Raw genomic sequence first — 20,778 nt, 5'->3', positions numbered from 1 at the left:
TGCAGAGCCTTGCTCCAATCAGAAGAGCCGTAACAGACCACATGACAAGGCGCCAACACGGGGGAAATTATTCTTATTATTACTTTTAATCTTATGTCATCACCTAAAGCACACACAAACCACATCACTACAACCGTGGCACACTAAACACTCGTTTTCATAGCAGTGAGTTGGGAGCTGGCTGAGCTGATCCCCCACATTTTACCGCCTCCTCACGCCAGGCCTCACACGGAGAGATGCGGTCAGACGCTGCGACACGCGGACGAGAACATGCCGAAACTGCCGAAAGTGGGCCGGTCACCAGACCAGGACCTCGACCAAACCGTACCAGCACTCACCACACCAGACCAGGACCTCGACCAAACCGTACCAGCACTCACCACACCAGACCAGGACCTCGACCAAACCGTACCAACACTGACCACACCAGACCAGGACCTCGACCGAACCGCACGAGCACTCACCACACCAGACCAGGACCTCGACCGAACCGCACCAGCACTCACCACACCAGACCAGGACCTCGACCGAACCGCACGAGCACTCACCACACCAGACCCGAGCACGGAGCACGGAGATGAAGAGGGGGATGTACAGAGCATGGAGATGAAGAGGGGGATGTACAGAGCATGGAGGTGAAGAGGGGGATGTACAGAGCATGGAGGTGAAGAGGGGGATGTACAGAGCATGGAGGTGAAGAGGGATCTGTGCAACACCGGACAACACAGCAGGCACTCGACACAAACGACTGTGCGTGTGTGTGTGTGAGTGTGTGTGTGTGTGTGTGTGTGTGTGTGTGCAGTACTCACCGAGGAGGGCAGGCCAGGGGGCACTTTCCTGATCTTCTTGGGCTGGGTGTCTGTGAGCAGAGAGGAGAGAGAACACCGGTCAGCTCAACACAAGCAGCTGAACGCCCGTCAGCTCAACATGCAGCTGAACACCGGTCAGCTCAACACAAGCAGCTGAACGCCGGTCAGCTCAACACGCAGCTGAACACCGGTCAGCTCAACACAAGCAGCTGAACGCCGGTCAGCTCAACACAAGCAGCTGAACGCCGGTCAGCTCAGCACACGTAGCTGAACACCCGTCAGCTCAACACACGCAGCTGAACGCCTGTCAGCTCAACACACGCAGCTGAACACCCGTCAGCTCAACACACGCAGCTGAACGCCTGTCAGCTCAACACACGCAGCTGAACGCCACACCACCCTTTCAGCACGCCAAATATCGCCATGGCTACACGCAACGCATTAACAGCCGCAACCTCTACTACAGCCCGGCTCTGCCCTCTTACCCATGGTGCCCTCCGGGGGGCGTCGCCTGCCGTTGCTGGGATACGAGGAGTAGTAGTGCGAGGTGGACTTCAGGGCGGAGGGGGAGAGGGCGCCCGGGCTGGGCATGGGCATGTCCGGCAGGAACCCGGCCTGCAGGGAGAGCAGCGTTAGCACAGGTATGCACAGGCACGCGCAGGTATGCACAGGTATGCGCAGGCACGCACAGGTATGCACAGGTACGCACAGGTACACGCAGGTATACACAGGCACGCGCAGGTATGCGCAGGCACGCACAGGTATGAACAGGTATACACAGGTACACATGCGCATGTGAACACACTGACAGACAGACAGACAGACAGAGGGGTTGGGTCTTACCTGAGCCCCAAAAGAGTACGAGCCTCGCTCATTTTTACCTGGAGAGAGAGAGAGAGAGGGAGGAGGGGAGGGGAACAAAAGGGTGTGAGCAGGACATGCAGGGCAGAGGCAGAACCCCCTACTGCCCCCTTCACCCCCCCCCCACCCCCCCCACAGGGCTACTGCCCCACAAACCACAGCAGCGCCACCGTTCACAACACCAAATTTAACACCCGACACGACTCACAAGACTGCAGCAGGGACAGCTACACCCCTGTGTTCTGTAAAGAAATGTTTAACATTCATGAATAAGTTCTGAAAGGTCAAACTGCACCCCCCCCAGGACTGGAGCGAGAGACCCCTGTACCTGGGGGGGGGATGTGACAGACCCTTCAACGACAGCAGGCCAGAATGAGCAAGCCCCACCAGGGATGTGACCTCAACCCCACCACCTCCCACACTCGCTTCGCACGGGGGCGAAGGACTCTGGGAGGTGGTAAAAGTTGAAGGATGTAGGGAAGGTGGAGCACTGAGAGGGGGCCTAGGGGTCGTGAACTCCTCTGTCCAGAGAGAGCCAATTAGGAACCCAACACCACCCCGCCCCCGCCCCCACGCCCTTCACCTGGACACTTACCCACAATGCCCTGGGTGAGAAAGGGAGAGGCAGTCAGCCCCTCGTGGTCACTGTAATGAGAGTCCTCTCCATACTGCTGCAAGGAGAGAGAGAGAGAGGGATGGAGGGAGGGAGGGAGGGAGGAGAGAGAGGGAGCGAGAGGAGGAGAGAGAGAGGGTTGGAGGGCGAGTGAGAGGGATGGACGGAGGGAGAGAGATATAGAAAGGAGGAGGGAAGGAGACTTCATTATGCTTGTTAGGACAATGCAGCAGTGCTACAAACCCAACAGAAATCTCCATGTTTAAAAACGCAGCTATTGGGAAAAAACTAAGCTAGAGGCTCCCTGTGTCAGGTCTGCGGCAGGCCCATTTAAACCAGTGTGGGAGCAGCACTGCGCTCCGACAGAGGGGAGCGCGGAGAGAAGGAGCGAGAGAGAAACAGAGCGAGAGAGGAAAACAAGGACACTGTCAGCAGGCCCTCGCCTGCAGAGATCGGCTGAGGTGCGAATTCTCTAAGGGCTGGAACAGTTACAGCCACAGAACAGAGACAACTCAGACCCGTCGCACGCACGCACGCACACACACACGCGCGCGCACACACACACACACAGACACACACACACACACACTCAAACAAACGCACGCCCACACACACACAAACATGAGCACCTTGAACCCACAACTGCAGCCTCAAACCGCCGCTGGTGCAGCGATGCACACGGGTGCTGAGCGCGAGGTGTTCCAGGGAACGCACACGGGGCGCGTTTTAGAAACGGGTCGCGCCGTGCCAATCTCACGCTTTCGCGGAAGAGGAAGAAACGAAAGCCTTCGCCAGGGATGCAGGGTTGGAGAAAACTGACTGTGGGGTACGAGAACTCAAGGATCCCCCCTCCAGAGGGAACCAAGTTATTACACAAGTCAATGTGAGGTGGGGCTAATTGTGTCCGGTGTGGTAGGCTACGAAGGGTGTGCAGTGCGTAGCGTGTAGCGCGTAGCGCGTAGCATGTGTTCTTACCCGGCCCTGGTTGAAGGAGGGGGTGTTCTGTTCGCCCGAACCCCAGGAGGCGGAGCCACTTCGCTCGTCCAAACCTGCAGAGAGAGAGAGAGAGAGAGAGAGAGAGACGGGGGAGGTCAGTCAGGTCGGGGGGAGAGGGCATACTGAGGGCCTCAGGGGACAGCCCGAGTTTGGGGAAAGCAGACAGAGAGAAGATGATCTCATGGTTGTGTCTGAAAACCTGTGTCCCTCACCTGACCTACAGAGCCCTGACAGGTCAAAGCAGGTCAGCAGAAAGCACATCTAGCCAATCAGCAGCCAGTACAGAGGAAGGAGGGAGGGAGGGAGGGATGGATTGAATGATCCGAAACTCTTGGGGGGGGAAAAGAGGAACCATATTACCACTACTGCTACTTCCACAACCCCTACCGTTCCCCTCAACAAACACAACCAAGATCACTACCAATGACACCCACTACCCAAAAACAGTCATTACCACATACAGCCCCTACCAACCACAACCTCAACCCATATCCCTACTACAACCACAACCTCAGATCATAACCCTACTACAACCACAACCCATATCCCTACTTCAACCACAATCGCTACCTCAACACATATCCCAATGACAACCACAACCTCAGCCCATATCCCTACTACAACCACAATCGCTACCTCTACCACGACCTCTGCGGGTTCAAGAATTTCTCCAAACGTTCCACAGCTCCAAAGACACAAAAGCGCACGAACAATCAACTGTCCCTTCCGCACCCCCACCCCACCCCCCACCCCCCACCCTACTGAGCGTGAAAGAAACCGGATTTTGGTTTGCACAGTACGGAGCACTGGCCTAAGCCAGTGATAAGGAACCTCCAGTAATCAGGAGGTGCTTCAGACCCAGCCAGCACCTCCCACAAGAAACCAACCCCCCCCCCCCCAGAAAAAATCCCCAAGGCCTGTCCCGTCCGCAGGTTAATCAAACCGAGGGAGGCTTATGACAGCCTCGTGACCTCTGACCTCTGACCTCCACACCCCCCTGATCAGCTAGGGCTCCCAGGTCGGGGGTGGGGCGCCCCCTCTCTGAGTCAACATCAGGTCCCTCATTATGACCCCCCACCCCCTCCCCCCCCCCCAACTCAGTGACCCAACTGGCCTACCTGACACGCATATAAACATCTTAACCGTGTTCCATAGGCCTGATCATAGCACATGGATCAGTCAGGTGACACATGGTGCATGAGAAGCCATTTTGGCCCAAGCAAAACAAATGCCCACCTAACAAAAATAAATAAATAAATAAATCAGCTTCTACAACAGCAGACGAACAGGAAGCGTAATTACAGTGCCAAGCCCAGGGGGGGCGCTGTGGTTCTAAGGCTCCAGGGCCGGCGGCGGCTCAGTCAGCCAGTACCCCAGCAGGGTGTGTGAGGCGAGGCCTGGCGGGGCTGCATCGCTACGGTAACGGCGGCAGTCCGCTCAACCGGCGCTCAGAGCTCCGACGGGACGCCGCTTCACCCCTGTGAGGCCCTCAGAGCCCCACCGTACCGCACCCAGGAGCGCGTCCGGTCCCCACAAAGACCACTCACAGGGACCCAAACACGCAGCATACACACACACACACACACCAACAACAGCACTCACAGGGACCCAAACACGCAGCATACACACACACACACACACACACACACACACACACACACACACACACACCAACAACAGCACTCACAGGGACCCGAACACGCAGCATACACACACACACGCACACTACACCCACACCAACAACAGCACTCACAGGGACCCGAACACGCAGCATACACACACACACACACACACTACACACACACCAATTACAGCACTCACAGGGACCCAAACACACAGCATACACACACACACACACACCAACAACAGCACTCACAGGGACCCAAACACACAGCACACACGCACACTACACCCACACCAACAACAGCACTCACAGGGACCCGAACACGCAGCATACACACACACACACACACACACACACACACACACACACACACACACACACACACACACACACACACACACACACACCAACAACAGCACTCACAGGGACCCGAACACGCAGCATACACACACACACGCACACTACACCCACACCAACAACAGCACTCACAGGGACCCGAACACGCAGCATACACACACACACGCACACACCAACAACAGCACTCACAGGGACCCAAACACGCATCATACACACACACACGCACGCACACACACTACACCCACACCAACAACAGCACTCACAGGGACCCAAACACGCATCATACACACACACACGCACGCACGCACACACACTACACCCACACCAATCACAGGAGCACATACGTGCACAGACACACGCACCTGTACACACACCAAATACACACACGCACACACTACACAAACCCCATAGTGGATCATGTCCAGGAAGCATGCGTCATGTTATGTACACACAGACAGATGTGATGAAAGCATACGTGGGTAACACGCGCGTACACACCACGCACACACACACACACACACATCTCTGAGCAGCTCGCTCCTCTTTAAAAAATCATTAAAATAAAAAGGCTTCTTTTTTTCTTTAAAAAGTGACACAAGAGTTCATTTTAAAGCTCACTGAAGCAGAAATTTCGAACACCCCCCCATGAACCCCGCCCCCACCCCCTTGTCTTGTGCATTAACTGTGAGAGAAGAGACTTAATTGCACACACATTTGCATAATTGTGCATATTAATGTGGCTGCCTTATGAATATTCATATTCTCTTTTGATTTTGTTGTCTAATTAAAAAAAAGGAAAGGGGGGGGGTGCAGACAGGGAGCAAGAGAAGACCAGTGACGAGAGAGAGAGAGAGAGGGAGAGGGAGGAAGAGAGAGAAAGAAAGAGAGAAGTCTCATTCCAACAGCAGTGAACCCCCTGCGACCCATAGGTATGATGTCACAATCCCCCCGTTTCCCTGGGTGACGAGAGGCACTCCATTTTTAAAAGAAAAAAAAAGCCTGACTTTCTGCTCACACAGTCCCACAGACCCCTGTTCCTGCCGGAAGCCCACAGTTCCTCAGTGCCAAGTCAGCTGAGAGGGGAGCTGAGAGGGGTGAAGGGTCAGCCGAGGGGTGTAGGGAAGAGCGGAAGCTGGGGGGGGGGGGGGGGGATCAGCAGGAAGCACTGTCGAAGCAGCGAGGGCCTGGATGCAGTCAGCCCATCGCCCATCTGCTACGCCGTGGGGAAGAGGCGTTAGCCGCAGAGCCGTTAGCCGCAGCCTGGAACCTGCGCCCCGCAGTCCGGCTAAAGCTACCCATACATGCCTTAACACCGGCCTCGCTGCAACCTTAACACAACATGCCTTAACACCGGCCTCACTGCAACCTTAACGGAAAATGCCTTAACACCGGCCTCACTGCAACCTTAACGGAAAACGCCTTAACACCAGCCTCACTGCAACCTTAACACACAACGCCTTAACACCGGCCTCACTGCAACCTTAACACAAAACGCCGTAACACCGGCCTCACTGCAACCTTAACGGAAAACGCCTTAACACCGGCCTCACTGCAACCTTAACACAACACGCCTTAACACCGGCCTCACTGCAACCTTAACACAACATGCCTTAACACCGGCCTCACAGCAACCTTAACACAACATGCCTTAACACCGGCCTCACTGCAACCTTAACACAACACGCCTTAACACCGGCCCTGCTGCAACCTTAACACAACACGCCTGAACACCAGCCTCACTACAACCTTAACACAAAACGCCTGAACACCGGCCTCACTGCAACCTTAACACAAAACGCCTTAACACCGGCCTCGCTGCAACCTTAACACAAAACGCCTTAACACCGGCCTCACTGCAACCTTAACACAAAACGCCGTAACACCGGCCTCGCTGCAACCTTAACGGAAAACGCCTTAACACCAGCCTCACTGCAACCTTAACACACAACGCCTTAACACCGGCCTCACTGCAACCTTAACACAAAACGCCGTAACACCGGCCTCACTGCAACCTTAACACAACATGCCTTAACACCGGCCTCACTGTAACCTTAACACAAAACACCTTAACACCGGCCTCACTGCAACCTTAACACAACACGCCTGAACACCAGCCTCACTACAACCTTAACACAACACGCCTGAACACCAGCCTCACTACAACCTTAACACAAAACGCCTGAACACCGGCCTCGCTGCAACCTTAACACAACATGCCTTAACACCGGCCCCACTGCAACCTTAACACAACATGCCTTAACACCGGCCTCACTGCAACCTTAACACAACATGCCTTAACACCGGCCTCACTGCAACCTTAACACAAAACGCCTTAACACTGGCCTCACTGCAGCCTTAACACCGGCATCACTGCAAACTTAACACAACATGCCTTAACACCGGCCTCACTGCAACCTTAACGCAAAACGCCTTAACACTGGCCTCACTGCAACCTTAACACAAAACGCCTTAACACCGGCCTCACTGCGACCTTAACACAACATGCCTTAACACCGGCATCACTGCAACCTTAACGCAAAACGCCTTAACACCGGCCTCGCTGCAACCTTAACATGCCTTAACACATTAGAAGCAATCTGTAATTAACTCATGTTAAGCAAGCTAGCCAGAGCATGACATCTTGTTTTCAACTTTTAACTCATATTAATTCCTCTCACAACTGAATCTCACAATGCTACCAACGGCTGTGTAAATATTATGACCGATAAAGAACACAAACGTCAGACACCGATAGGCGATAGACTGAAACAAACAGGAGTAATTATTTTGTTGTGGTTCAAGTCTGGGTCATCGCCCCTCCTTGAGTATGAGTGTGTGGGTGAGTCAGAGAGAGAGAGAGACAGAGAGAGCGGGAGGGAGAGCGGATCACATCCTTCGAAGGCCTCTACCTCACCCTTCTGATCCTGAACCCGTCCCGAGCAATTCGGAAAAGCACAACCGCCAACCGCTCCCAGGAATGGGATGTTTCCCGATTATTCCCGGGAATGCAGATTTACGTTTCCGCCACGACACAGAGGGGAGTTTTTAAATTTTCAAATGACTTCTAGTGCTACTGGGAACGGCAGAGAATGGAGAAAAGATGTACAACGGTAAATCCTAAAGAAAAGGCAGGAGAATGAAACCACACAAAAGCCACAGGCCCCAGGTCAGACCGGGCTGTTCCCGTCCGTCGGGGGGGGGGAAGGGGTAGACCCCTGCAATCAGGACAGATCCGTTCAGGAAACGGTCCGAGGGGTGATCGAGTCAACGTCCCGCAAACAATGGACTTCCTGTGGCGCGCATAAAAATAAAATTTTTTATTTATTTATTTTTTTTTTTAAAGCCGCTAAATTCGTCACCCGCCCCGCCAATCTCGCCAGCAACGCCCCGTCAGCGAGGGCCAACCAATCAGAGCAGGTTAGCGTCAGGGTTAGGGGGTCTGGCGATTCGCTGGGCTTCCGATCATCCCGTTATATCAGACACAAACAGGAAGTGAAACGGGGAAAACGCCGCTCGGCGATCATAGGTCTTCCGCCACTTCTGCCAACGCAAGAGAGGCGCAATTTTTTTTTTAAACTTAAAAAAAAAAAAAAGAATTGCTTGTTACTTGTGACACACATGATCAATAGCAGGCCACCCAAAAATAAAAACAGACATCCCCCCCCCCCCCCCCAAGCCGTAGTCTGCGTGAGCTTTGACTCACCACGTCGTTCAGACAGACGGACGGGACTGACTCACGCGAGACAGAACAAATAAATCAGCGTTGGGGCCTCAGCCAAGGCCTGTGCTCAGCGCAGCAGAGCGGCAGGGAGAGGCCTGCGCTCACCGCAGCAGAGCGGCAGGGAGAGGCCTGCGCTCAGCGCAGCAGAGCGGCAGGGAGAGGCCTGCGCTCACCGCAGCAGAGCGGCAGGGAGAGGCCTGCGCTCACCGCAGCAGAGCGGCAGGGAGAGGCCTGCGCTCACCGCAGCAGAGCGGCAGGGAGAGGCCTGCGCTCACCGCAGCAGAGCGGCAGGGAGAGGCCTGCGCTCACCGCAGCAGAGCGGCAGGGAGAGGCCTGCGCTCAGCGCAGCAGAGCGGCAGGGAGAGGCCTGCGCTCAGCGCAGCAGAGCGGCAGGGAGAGGCCTGCGCTCACCGCAGCAGAGCGGCAGGGAGAGGCCTGCGCTCACCGCAGCAGAGCGGCAGGGAGAGGCCTGCGCTCACCGCAGCAGAGCGGCAGGGAGAGGCCTGCGCTCACCGCAGCAGAGCGGCAGGGAGAGGCCTGCGCTCACCGCAGCAGAGCGGCAGGGAGAGGCCTGCGCTCACCGCAGCAGAGCGGCAGGGAGAGGCCTGCGCTCACCGCAGCAGAGCGGCAGGGAGAGGCCTGCGCTCACCGCAGCAGAGCGGCAGGGAGAGGCCTGCGCTCACCGCAGCAGAGCGGCAGGGAGAGGCCTGCGCTCACCGCAGCAGAGCGGCAGGGAGAGGCCTGCGCTCACCGCAGCAGAGCGGCAGGGAGAGGCCTGTGCTCACCGCAGCAGAGCGGCAGGGAGAGGCCTGCGCTCACCGCAGCAGAGCGGCAGGGAGAGGCCTGCGCTCACCGCAGCAGAGCGGCAGGGAGAGGCCTGGGCTCACCGCAGCAGAGCGGCAGGGAGAGGCCTGTGCTCACCGCAGCAGAGCGGCAGGGAGAGGCCTGCGCTCACCGCAGCAGAGCGGCAGGGAGAGGCCTGCGCTCACCGCAGCAGAGCGGCAGGGAGAGGCCTGCGCTCACCGCAGCAGAGCGGCAGGGAGAGGCCTGCGCTCACCGCAGCAGAGCGGCAGGGAGAGGCCTGCGCTCACCGCAGCAGAGCGGCAGGGAGAGGCCTGCGCTCACCGCAGCAGAGCGGCAGGGAGAGGCCTGCGCTCACCGCAGCAGAGCGGCAGGGAGAGGCCTGTGCTCACCGCAGCAGAGCGGCAGGGAGAGGCCTGCGCTCACCGCAGCAGAGCGGCAGGGAGAGGCCTGCGCTCAGCGCAGCAGAGCGGCAGGGAGAGGCCTGTGCTCAGCGCAGCAGAGCGGCAGGGAGAGGCCTGCGCTCACCGCAGCAGAGCGGCAGGGAGAGGCCTGTGCTCACCGCAGCAGAGCGGCAGGGAGAGGCCTGTGCTCACCGCAGCAGAGCGGCAGGGAGAGGCCGGCGGGGCTGAGTCACACCCTGCAGGCCAAACCCCAAAAACTAAACCCAAACAGCCGCTTTACAGGATCGATACAGTGAGCCAAGCGCTAAGTACCGCTCCCTCACACCTCGTCTCCTCCTCTTCCTCCTCCTCCTCCTGACAAACGCACAGGGCTTACGGCATGGTTGGGGGGGGGGGGAATTTAAAATTAAATTAAACAAGACCAGGTCAAAACCTAGTATATGGCTGGACCTAACACACGTGAGCCGGCCGACCAATGGTGTAACTTCATAACTCGGCCGACCAATGGTGCAACTTTATAACTCAGTCAGATCACTCAGTCACAGACATTCGCGTTTGTAGGGCTGGCCCCGCTTTTGCGGTCCAGCCAAAAAAAAAAAAACAAAGATGGGTGCCACAGCACATAACCTGCATTGCTTCACTATATGTACAGCTGAATGAATGCAATGTAAATGCTGTGTAAAAAGCTGTGCAAGTCGCTCTGGATAAGAGTGTCTGCTAAATGCCTGTAATGTAAAGTGAAGTTCAAGGCACTCTTGGTGGAGGAAGGAAAAAGCCTTCATTAGATTGGCATATCGAGAATTTTAAAAGCAGTATACCACCAACGCGTTAAGGCCACACTGGTCTATGTTTGAGCGTGACTAGCCATCCACATGGGGCCCTCTTTAAGACTGACAGAGATGTCAACTTAAAAAAATGATTTTTTTAATTGACAGATCGGGGGGTGGGGGTCAGGGGATTGGGGTGGTGTGGAGTTGGAAATCAGCTGAAGGCTGAATTTTGTGAATTAAAAATTCACTCAGTGGCAAACACCGACCAGTTACTCAATTTAACAAAGCGGGCAAGCACTAAAATGGTGAACGCGTTTTGAACATGTTCGGGTTGAAAGTTTTTGGGTTTTCGTCTTTTTTTCCACTGAACTTCCCCAAGAATAGAAAGTACACGCAAACTTCTCTCTTCCACGGCATTTTTAACCCAGACCCGTGTAAAAATATCCAGATGAATCTCAGTTTCAGATCATCAGTAAATGAAACTGCAACTGCGGGGGGGGGGGGGGGGGGGGGGCGGGGCAAGGCCCAGGGGACCTGCTGAGTCGTACAGCGCTTTTAGAGATGAGGACCATTCATTTCAAGTAAAGTCGACTTTTATTTATAAAGCATATTTAAAAACATCGACCACAGTGCTGTACAACCTCAGTACAGCTTGCATCCTTCCCTGGTAAGGAAGGCCAAAACGGCTCAAAAATACGTGAAATTCACATCCGGAGTCAGGCTATGATCAACACACTGAGAACACAAACAACACGCTGACAAGGCCTGATTCCTGACATCAATTTCACATGTTTTATACCCGGTTTTGGCCTTCCATCCTAGGACAGGACACAAGGAAAGGAAGCAAAGAACAGATCAAATAAGCGAATGGAATAAAAACACACACACACACACACACACAGCTCTGCTCTTTCCACTGCTAGTCCCCAGGGACACTCCCCTGGAACGTAAAACACACACACACACACACACTGGAGTACACACCAGCGTTGTGTGGGCAATCTGACCTTTAATGAATTTCCACCTGTGTGCGCTTTCTGCTGCCAAACCAGAAATGACTCCACAGCTATGTAAGGGTTTGGCCATTGTCCCCCATCTCCTTCCTGATAAACTTATTTGAAAAAAATTAATTAATTTTTTTTTTTTTTTAAAAAGCTCAGCATTATTATCTCTTCCCCAGGTCCAGTGGGCTGTAGTGTACTCCAGCATTAAGACCAGTCTCCTCTCCTCTGGTGACTTAATCCAGGTGTCCTCACCTGGGTTTAAAAAGGCCAAGATCCTATAACATCCGGTACATTAACATTCACTTGTCGACTCCCTCACCCTGCATGCAGTCACTTACAACTTCAGGGGTTATAACAAAGATCATCAAGAAAGGTTTCTGCAAACGGGTGTCATGGCTGATCCGTGTTTCAAGTCAAGCCCAGCTGTTTGAGAGCCATGGCTGCTGCCAATCACAACTTCAAAAGACGTTCCCCTGCATGCATGCACTCAAACAATGGCGCTGAGATTTTAAGATTGCGTTACCATAGCAGTGAAGCAAACGGGCTGCTTAAAGGAAATTCTCTCCCAAGAGGGTTAAAAAAAAAAATTTAAAAAACAAGTTCTAATAGTACGGCTAGGTATCCAACTGCCAAAGTAACTAACCAGTCAATTAACAAGCAATTTCCTCAGTGTAAAAAAAGTGGAAAAGATCCCCTCTGTGGGAATAAAATGGGAAGGAAAGCATTACTCTGAGAACAAATCAAGCTTCTCTGGCAGCAGACTGAACGTCTAACCTCGCTGTGTAGGATTTGGGAGAAGTAACATCGGGACGAGAAGGTCACGTTAACAACCAAACCCTAACCCAAACAACGCCATGCTTCCTGGCTACACATGCAGACTTCCAACAGGAACTACCAGGAAGTAGCAACAAGGCATGCACCAATTACCAGTGGCATCACTTCTGATGCCTGGTACCATCATACAGTGCGATTGGTGGAGCTCCTCATGATTTTATATTTACAAGTAAGGTGATGTCATAGCAGCCTCGTGCCTATTAAAAAAGTCCCAAAGTGGGCCATGATGACATCACAAGAGAGTTCTCTCATTGTGACTCAAAGGTTAATTTATGCTTAGGCGAGACAAAATGGCCGCCCAACAAAGTGCCTGCTGACGATATCGTCGGACAGCTTTTGTCAGACGACGTTTTGCGTTTGTAGTTCAGCCACAGTTCAACGTTGTTACTATAGCGATCAGCCAAGCAGAGGTTTGTTTACAAGCTAAAGAAGAACGGCAGAGCTTCTGCCAGCTTCCCCTCAGACCCGTCCATTGTTCCAGCTAGCCGCGTGAACGTCTTCGTTCGTCAAGACGAGCGGTAGTAAACTAACGTCGTCGCCACGGCAACCTTTCCGTCTTAGTTTCAGGCAACCAATCACAGTTGAGCGACACGTCTGACGGACGTCTGCGACCCTGCGAAAAATCGGCAGGTACGCTACACCTTTCAAAGACCCTCAAATGTCGGCTTCACGTCAACCGTTAAATTTTCAGAATTTATGTCTTCTGTACGTCACACGGCACTGTCGCCAAAGCAGAAATTAGCCAAACCCAAGAAGCCAGGTAAGCGGAGTTAAGTGATCAGTTGGTGGCCGATTACAGGCGAGCTTGGGGGTATGGGGGGTGGGGAGGGGGGCAGCAGACCCTGTGGCGCTCCAGGAGCAGGGGTTACAGGGCGGGGAAAGGGGAGTCCACAACAGGTGGCGTTTCGAGCGGAGGAGAACAGGGGGGAGGTACGCCTTCAAACACTCCTCTCGTCTGCTGTTCAGAGGTACCGGCCACGAACGCGGCAAACGCCATCGGCGGAAGACCCGGGACCATAACACTGCCCGGGGGGGGGGGTTCACCACACGCCAAACACCCCGAAAATTTAGATCCCACACTTCTGCCTGCGAGGTCACAACAGCTATTCACAACTCTGTTTCATTTGTACAGCGCTGTTTTACAGAGAACTGTCACATTAGATGCTTTACAGAGTAGCAAGGCAAGAAGACAGAGCAAACTGAGAAAACACCAGGCCTGAACCCCCAAAATAGCAAGTATGAGGTTAAAAAAAAAAAAAAAAAAAAAAAAAACTCCCAGTGGGGAGAAAACCCTGGAAACAGCTGCTAGCCTTCGGTACACGGACCACAGCAGGACCAGCCTCCGCCTGGACTCAGCCCATTCCAGCGCTCAGCGCCTAACTGCAACCAGCTGGGAAACGACTTAAACAGCACCAGACACAACGCGCCCAAGTACCGGAGAAAACAAGTCTACCCACGAGCTCCCCCAATTCCACTGCTAAAACGTGTGTGTAAGATCCCTCAAAATCGTACAGAGGGGAAATGGACTGTTAACAATGAAGCTTTAACCAAGTGGCACCAATAAAAAGAGAGGGTTTTAAAAGTCGCCAGTCGTGCTGCTATTCTAATACACCCAACAGCACCCTTTCCCAAAGTTTCTTTATGAAAGACTAAAGAGTGTGAACCAGCTTAGAGAAGGGAAGCAGTCTGAAAGCCCTTTCCAGGATCAAAAGGCTGTTTTCCCCCCCAAACAGCCAGAACTCAAGACTCCCTGTTCCCCAATCTCTACTGGCAGCTGCAACTGATCTTCCGAAACCACGCCCACTCTCCCCACATTGGCTGCCTCCCTCCCGAGAGCGTCCCAGAGTTCCACCCGAAGTGATGTCATTTTCGACGATAGAGGAAAAACAGCCGCAGGTTTTTTTTTAGTTGTAAACCATCAAAGAGGAAGGACTAAAAAAAAAATCATTTCTGGATGCGGTGAGTGCAGGTGTGTGTGGGGGTGTGTGCGTGTGTGTGTGTGTGTGCGTGCGTGTGTGCGTGTGTGCGTGTGTGCGTGCGTGTGTGCATGTGTGCGTGTGTGCGTGTGTGCGTGTGTGCGTGTGTGCGTGTGTGCGTGCGTGCGTGCGTGCGTGCGTGCGTGCGTGCGTGTGTGCGTGTGTGCATGTGTGCATGTGTTTGTTTCTCTGTCTGTGTATACTCACAGGCATGTGTATGCACTCACACACACACCCTTCTCAGTTCAACACAGTACACACAGCAGGTACACACACCATATGTAGACCTCCGAGTGGGTGGAAAAAACGCACTGCTTTTTCAAACAGATCCCCTTCATACAATCCCTACGACCACTAGCTAAAGACAGCAGAGCGTCACGCAGAACTGTCCCAAGGCCCCGGTGCGAGCTGGGGCCTGCTCTATGAGGAACCGATGACTGAAACCTGCCAAATTTAAAAAGGTTTATTATAACCTGTGGGGGGGGGGGGGGGGGGGAGTGGGATGAGAGAAAGACTTCAAAAAGAAAAAAAAAAGGTCTTCAGCGTCTCCGGAGAGGTTAAGGGGACAACTGGGACGGCACCATGTGAGAAACCGCTGGAACCCCAACTCCTCAAAATTCCACTGCTGCTACAGTGGTGTGTGTCTGTCAGTGTGTGTGTGTGTGTGTGTGTGTGTGTGTGTGTGTGTGCGCACAACTCACAGAGAGACACAGGGGAGAGCTCACAGAGAGACAGAGGGGAGAGCTCACAGAGAGACAGAGGGGAGAGCTCACAGAGATGGAGGAGAGCTCACAGCCAATCAGAGTAGAGAGCTCACGGACAGACGGAGGAGGGCGTACCTGAACTTCCAAACTGGCTGCTGGCAAGTGTCATCGGTCTGTTCTTCCCATTGGCCACAGGGGGCGCAAACATCTGTGTGAGAGAGAGAGGAAGGGAGAGAGAGAAAGAGAGGAGAGGAGGAGGAAGAGTGGGACAGAGAGAGGGGAGGAGGGAGAGTGGGAGAGAGAGAGGGGAGGAGGAAAAGAGAGCAAGATCGAGCAAGAGGGAGAAAGAGATCAAGCAAGAGGGAGAGAGAGAGATAGAGCAAGAGAATTTTGAATTTTAAAAGCACCTTTATAATTTTCTTCTTCAGGTACTGGTCAAACTAAAAAAATTAAAAAAGTACATTCAGAAATTAAATTACATTATTCTGCTCTCCCAGACCAAAAATTATATTTAAAAAATGCACATATGGCAGAAAACAATCCCAAGAGCAGAGAGAGACGGAGGGAGTGAGCGAGTGAGAGAGCGACAGGGAAAGAGAGAAATTGAGCGAGAGAGAGAGAAGGGGTGAGAGGATAAAAAAAAAAAAACAAAAGAAAACAGCGGATTAACACACAAGGCTTCCACATAAAGAAGTGTACACGGGTCTGGCTCGCAGGCAAGCAGCACGTGGATAAAAAATCCCGTCTTCCACATCCACCGCTACGCCGGAGCGACCGGGAGGCACAGCCCACAGAAGCGCTTCTACAGCAGTACGCCAGCCAGCTGAGACAGCCCATCGATACGCACACGAGCACAACACACTCCTGCCAGCTGAGACAGCACATCGATACGCACACGAGCACGACACACTCCTGCAAGGCACGCACACGAGCACAACACACCGCTGCCAGACACACACACGAGCACAACACACTCCTGCCAGACACACACACGAGCACAACACACTCCTGCCAGACACACACACGAGCACAACACACTCCTGCAAGACACACACACGCGCACAACACACTCCTGCCAGACACACACACGAGCACAACACACTCCTGCCAGACACACACACGCGCACAACACACTCCTGCCAGACACGCACACGAGCACAACACACTCCTGCCAGACACACACACGCGCACAACACACTCCTGCCAGACACGCACACGAGCACAACACACTCCTGCCAGACACGCACACGAGCACAACACACTCCTGCCAGACACGCACACGAGCACGACACACTCCTGCAACACACACGAGCACAACACACTCCTGCAAGGCACGCACACGCGCACAACACACTCCTGCCAGACACACACACGCGCACAACACACTCCTGCCAGACACGCACACGCGCACAACACACTCCTGCCAGACACACACACGCGCACAACACACTCCTGCCAGACACACACACGAGCACAACACACTCCTGCCAGACACACACACGAGCACAACACACTCCTGCCAGACACGCACACGCGCACAACACACTCCTGCCAGACACACACACGCGCACAACACACTCCTGCCAGACACACACACGCGCACAACACACTCCTGCCAGACACACACACGAGCACAACACACTCCTGCCAGACACACACACGAGCACAACACACTCCTGCCAGACACACACACGAGCACAACACACTCCTGCAATACACACACGAGCACAACACACTCCTGCCAGACACACACACGAGCACAACACTCCTGCCAGACACACACACGAGCACAACACACTCCTGCCAGACACGCACACGAGCACAACACACTCCTGCAAGACACGCACACAAGCACAACACACTCCTGTAACACACTCCTGCCAGACACACACACGCGCACAACACACTCCTGCCAGACACGCACACGAGCACAACACACTCCTGCCAGACACACACACGCGCACAACACACTCCTGCCAGACACGCACACGAGCACGACACACTCCTGCCAGACACACACACGAGCACAACACACTCCTGCCAGACACGCACACGAGCACAACACACTCCTGCAAGACACGCACACAAGCACAACACACTCCTGTAACACACTCCTGCCAGACACACACACGCGCACAACACACTCCTGCCAGACACGCACACGAGCACAACACACTCCTGCCAGACACACACACGCGCACAACACACTCCTGCCAGACACACACACGAGCACGACACACTCCTGCCAGACACACACACGCGCACAACACACTCCTGCCAGACACACACACGAGCACAACACACTCCTGCCAGACACACACACGAGCACAACACACTCCTGCCAGACACACACACGAGCACAACACACTCCTGCAATACACACACACGAGCACAACACACTCCTGCCAGACACACACACGAGCACAATACACTCCTGCCAGACACACACACGAGCACAACACACTCCTGCCAGACACACACACGAGCACAACACACTCCTGCCAGACACACACACGAGCACAACACACTCCTGCAATACACACACACGAGCACAACACACTCCTGCCAGACACACACACGAGCACAACACACTCCTGCCAGACACACACACGAGCACAACACACTCCTGCCAGACACACACACGCGCACAACACACTCCTGCCAGACACACACACGAGCACAACACACTCCTGCCAGACACACACACGCGCACAACACACTCCTGCCAGACACACACACGCGCACAACACACTCCTGCAAGACACACACACGCGCACAACACACTCCTGCAAGACACACACACGAGCACAACACACTCCTGCCAGACACGCACACGAGCACAACACACTCCTGCCAGACACACACACGCGCACAACACACTCCTGCCAGACACGCACACGAGCACAACACACTCCTGCCAGACACACACACGAGCACAACACACTCCTGCCAGACACGCACACGAGCACAACACACTCCTGCAAGAATTAGCTGCCAATTATTAGCTAGCAATGAAACATTCATGTCAGGCCGCGCTCAAATAATCATCTGAAATACTAATATGTAAACTCTTCAGACACGAGTACCCGTAACCAACCACACACACAGTATATATATATATATACACACATTATATATCAATTTTCATGGGCAATATCGATGAGTAGCATTATTCTTTCACAGGACGGTCTGTCTTACAGACGCAGGGACCTGCCCGAGCGTCCCCTCCGCTCACCATCAAGGGCCACAGTGCCGAAAAGATTCTAACTTCACCGTGTGACCCCTGACAAGGCGAGACTCAGCGACCCGTCGAGTAAAACAGACCCCCGCTCCAAACGGCCCGCGAGAGCGGGGCGACGGTTCGGCTTTTTGGGCACCGTGGACGGGACGTGGCGTCGGGGCCATCGGGCGTGCCAGCTTTATTTTGACGGGGCATGTTATAAGATATAAGACCCCATATAAGAGCCCCTATAAGAGCCCATAAGAGCCCCTATAAGAGCCCCTATAAGAGGCCCTATAAGACCCCATATAAGAGCCCATATAATACCCCCTATAAGAGGCCCTATAAGAGGCCCTATAAGAGCCCATATAACAGGCCCTATAAGAGCCCCTATAAGACCCCATATAAGAGGCCCTATAAGACCCCATATAAGAGCCCCTATAAGACCCCATATAAGAGGCCCTATAAGACCCCCTATAAGAGGCCCTATAAGAGGCCCGTATAAGAGGCCCGTATAAGAGCCCGTATAAGAGCCCCTATAAGAGCCCCTATAAGAGCCCGTATAAGAGCCCCTATAAGACCCCATATAAGAGCCCCTATAAGAGCCCCTATAAGAGCCCATATAAGAGGCCCTATAAGAGGCCCTATAAGAGGCCCGTATAAGAGGCCCGTATAAGAGCCCGTATAAGAGCCCGTATAAGAGCCCGTATAAGAGCCCGTATAAGAGCCCGTATAAGAGCCCGTATAAGAGCCCGTATAAGAGGCCGTATAAGAGGCCGTATAAGAGCCCGTATAAGAGCCCGTATAAGAGCCCGTATAAGAGCCCGTATAAGAGGCCCTATAAGAGGCCCGTATAAGAGGCCGTATAAGAGCCCGTATAAGAGCCCGTATAAGAGCCCGTATAAGAGCCCGTATAAGAGCCCGTATAAGAGCCCGTATAAGAGGCCCGTATAAGAGGCCCGTATAAGAGCCCGTATAAGAGCCCGTATAAGAGGCCGTATAAGAGCCCGTATAAGAGCCCGTATAAGAGGCCCGTATAAGAGCCCGTATAAGAGCCCGTATAAGAGCCCGTATAAGAGCCCGTATAAGACCCCATATAAGAGGCCCTATAAGAGCCCGTATAAGAGGCCCGTATAAGAGGCCCGTATAAGAGCCTGTATAAGAGGCCCGTATAAGAGCCTGTATAAGAGCCCGTATAAGAGCCTGTATAAGAGCCCGTATAAGAGCCCGTATAAGAGGCCCGTATAAGAGCCCGTATAAGAGCCTGTATAAGAGGCCCGTATAAGAGCCCGTATAAGAGGCCCGTATAAGAGCCCGTATAAGAGCCCGTATAAGAGGCCCGTATAAGAGGCCCGTATAAGAGCCCGTATAAGAGGCCCGTATAAGAGCCCGTATAAGAGCCCGTATAAGAGCCCGTATAAGAGCCCGTATAAGAGTCTGCTAAACGTCTGGAATTCAGAGCAGCAGTTTCACGCAGCTGAGGTCACTCTCACGGCAGAGCAGGCAGAGCCACAAGGTCCTGCTGACAGGAGCTGAAATGCACGCGTACGAGGCGCAGGTTACTCAGTCTAAATAAACTGGGGCAGCACAGTCATCCCGGGACCTTTATTTTGGGCCGCGTGCGTGAGGTAGCCAGCGATGATTCAGAGCTGACGGAAGCTGAGATTTAACCTCAGAAGCCCCCGAACGCAGCAGCGTGTCAGGAGGGGGGTCTGTGGGCTCTGTAGCGCAAAAGAAGGGCGGGTTTTAAACCGAATGGGCTGGGCCCTGTTCCACAAAGCAGGACCACTGCCTTAGCTGGATAACCGCTCGGAGGAAAACCCGGAAAACTCTCCCCAATCCGGAACACGGACCGAAGTAGAGAGAGCCGCTCTGGGTTTCACTCAGCGCAGTTAACCCAGCTGACTCACCGACTCTGCTTTGTGAAATACCCCCGCCCCCGCCCCCCAGGTGCCGGTTGGAGGGGGCAGACCACGCCCGTCCTGCCGGCACAGATCTGCGCAGACAGCTGAGACCCGGCTCACACACACAGGACCACAAGACAGGCCTGAGGACCGGGGACAGCCCGGAACTTTCCACAGTCT

At 53.9% G+C, this 20,778-nt stretch overlaps 1 protein-coding gene across 13 annotated transcripts in view; it reads right to left on the bottom strand.

Annotated features, from left to right (window-relative positions):
- Positions 1-20,778, bottom strand: part of tcf3a (transcription factor 3a) — a 45,762-nt gene that overhangs the window by 14,964 nt on the left and 10,020 nt on the right. For 9 of the 13 annotated variants that reach the window (XM_035422516.1, XM_035422508.1, XM_035422511.1 and 6 more), the window contains exons 3-9: positions 15,954-15,959; positions 15,610-15,682; positions 3,259-3,332; positions 2,266-2,341; positions 1,653-1,690; positions 1,295-1,424; positions 810-859 (exon numbers count right to left, since the gene is read on the bottom strand). In XM_035422516.1, the coding sequence (XP_035278407.1) occupies positions 810-859; positions 1,295-1,424; positions 1,653-1,690; positions 2,266-2,341; positions 3,259-3,332; positions 15,610-15,682; positions 15,954-15,959 (447 nt within the window). The remainder of the gene's footprint in view (positions 1-809; positions 860-1,294; positions 1,425-1,652; positions 1,691-2,265; positions 2,342-3,258; positions 3,333-15,609; positions 15,683-15,953; positions 15,960-20,778) is intronic. The other 4 variants (XM_035422517.1, XM_035422512.1, XM_035422510.1 and 1 more) reach the window with 3 other exon arrangements.

The sequence above is a fragment of the Anguilla anguilla genome, chromosome 6 (genome assembly GCF_013347855.1).
Source record: "Anguilla anguilla isolate fAngAng1 chromosome 6, fAngAng1.pri, whole genome shotgun sequence".
In the NCBI taxonomy this organism is placed as follows: Eukaryota; Metazoa; Chordata; class Actinopteri; order Anguilliformes; family Anguillidae; genus Anguilla; species Anguilla anguilla.
Note: the sequence above shows the minus strand (reverse complement) of the source record. Positions and strands in the feature narration are given on the sequence as shown.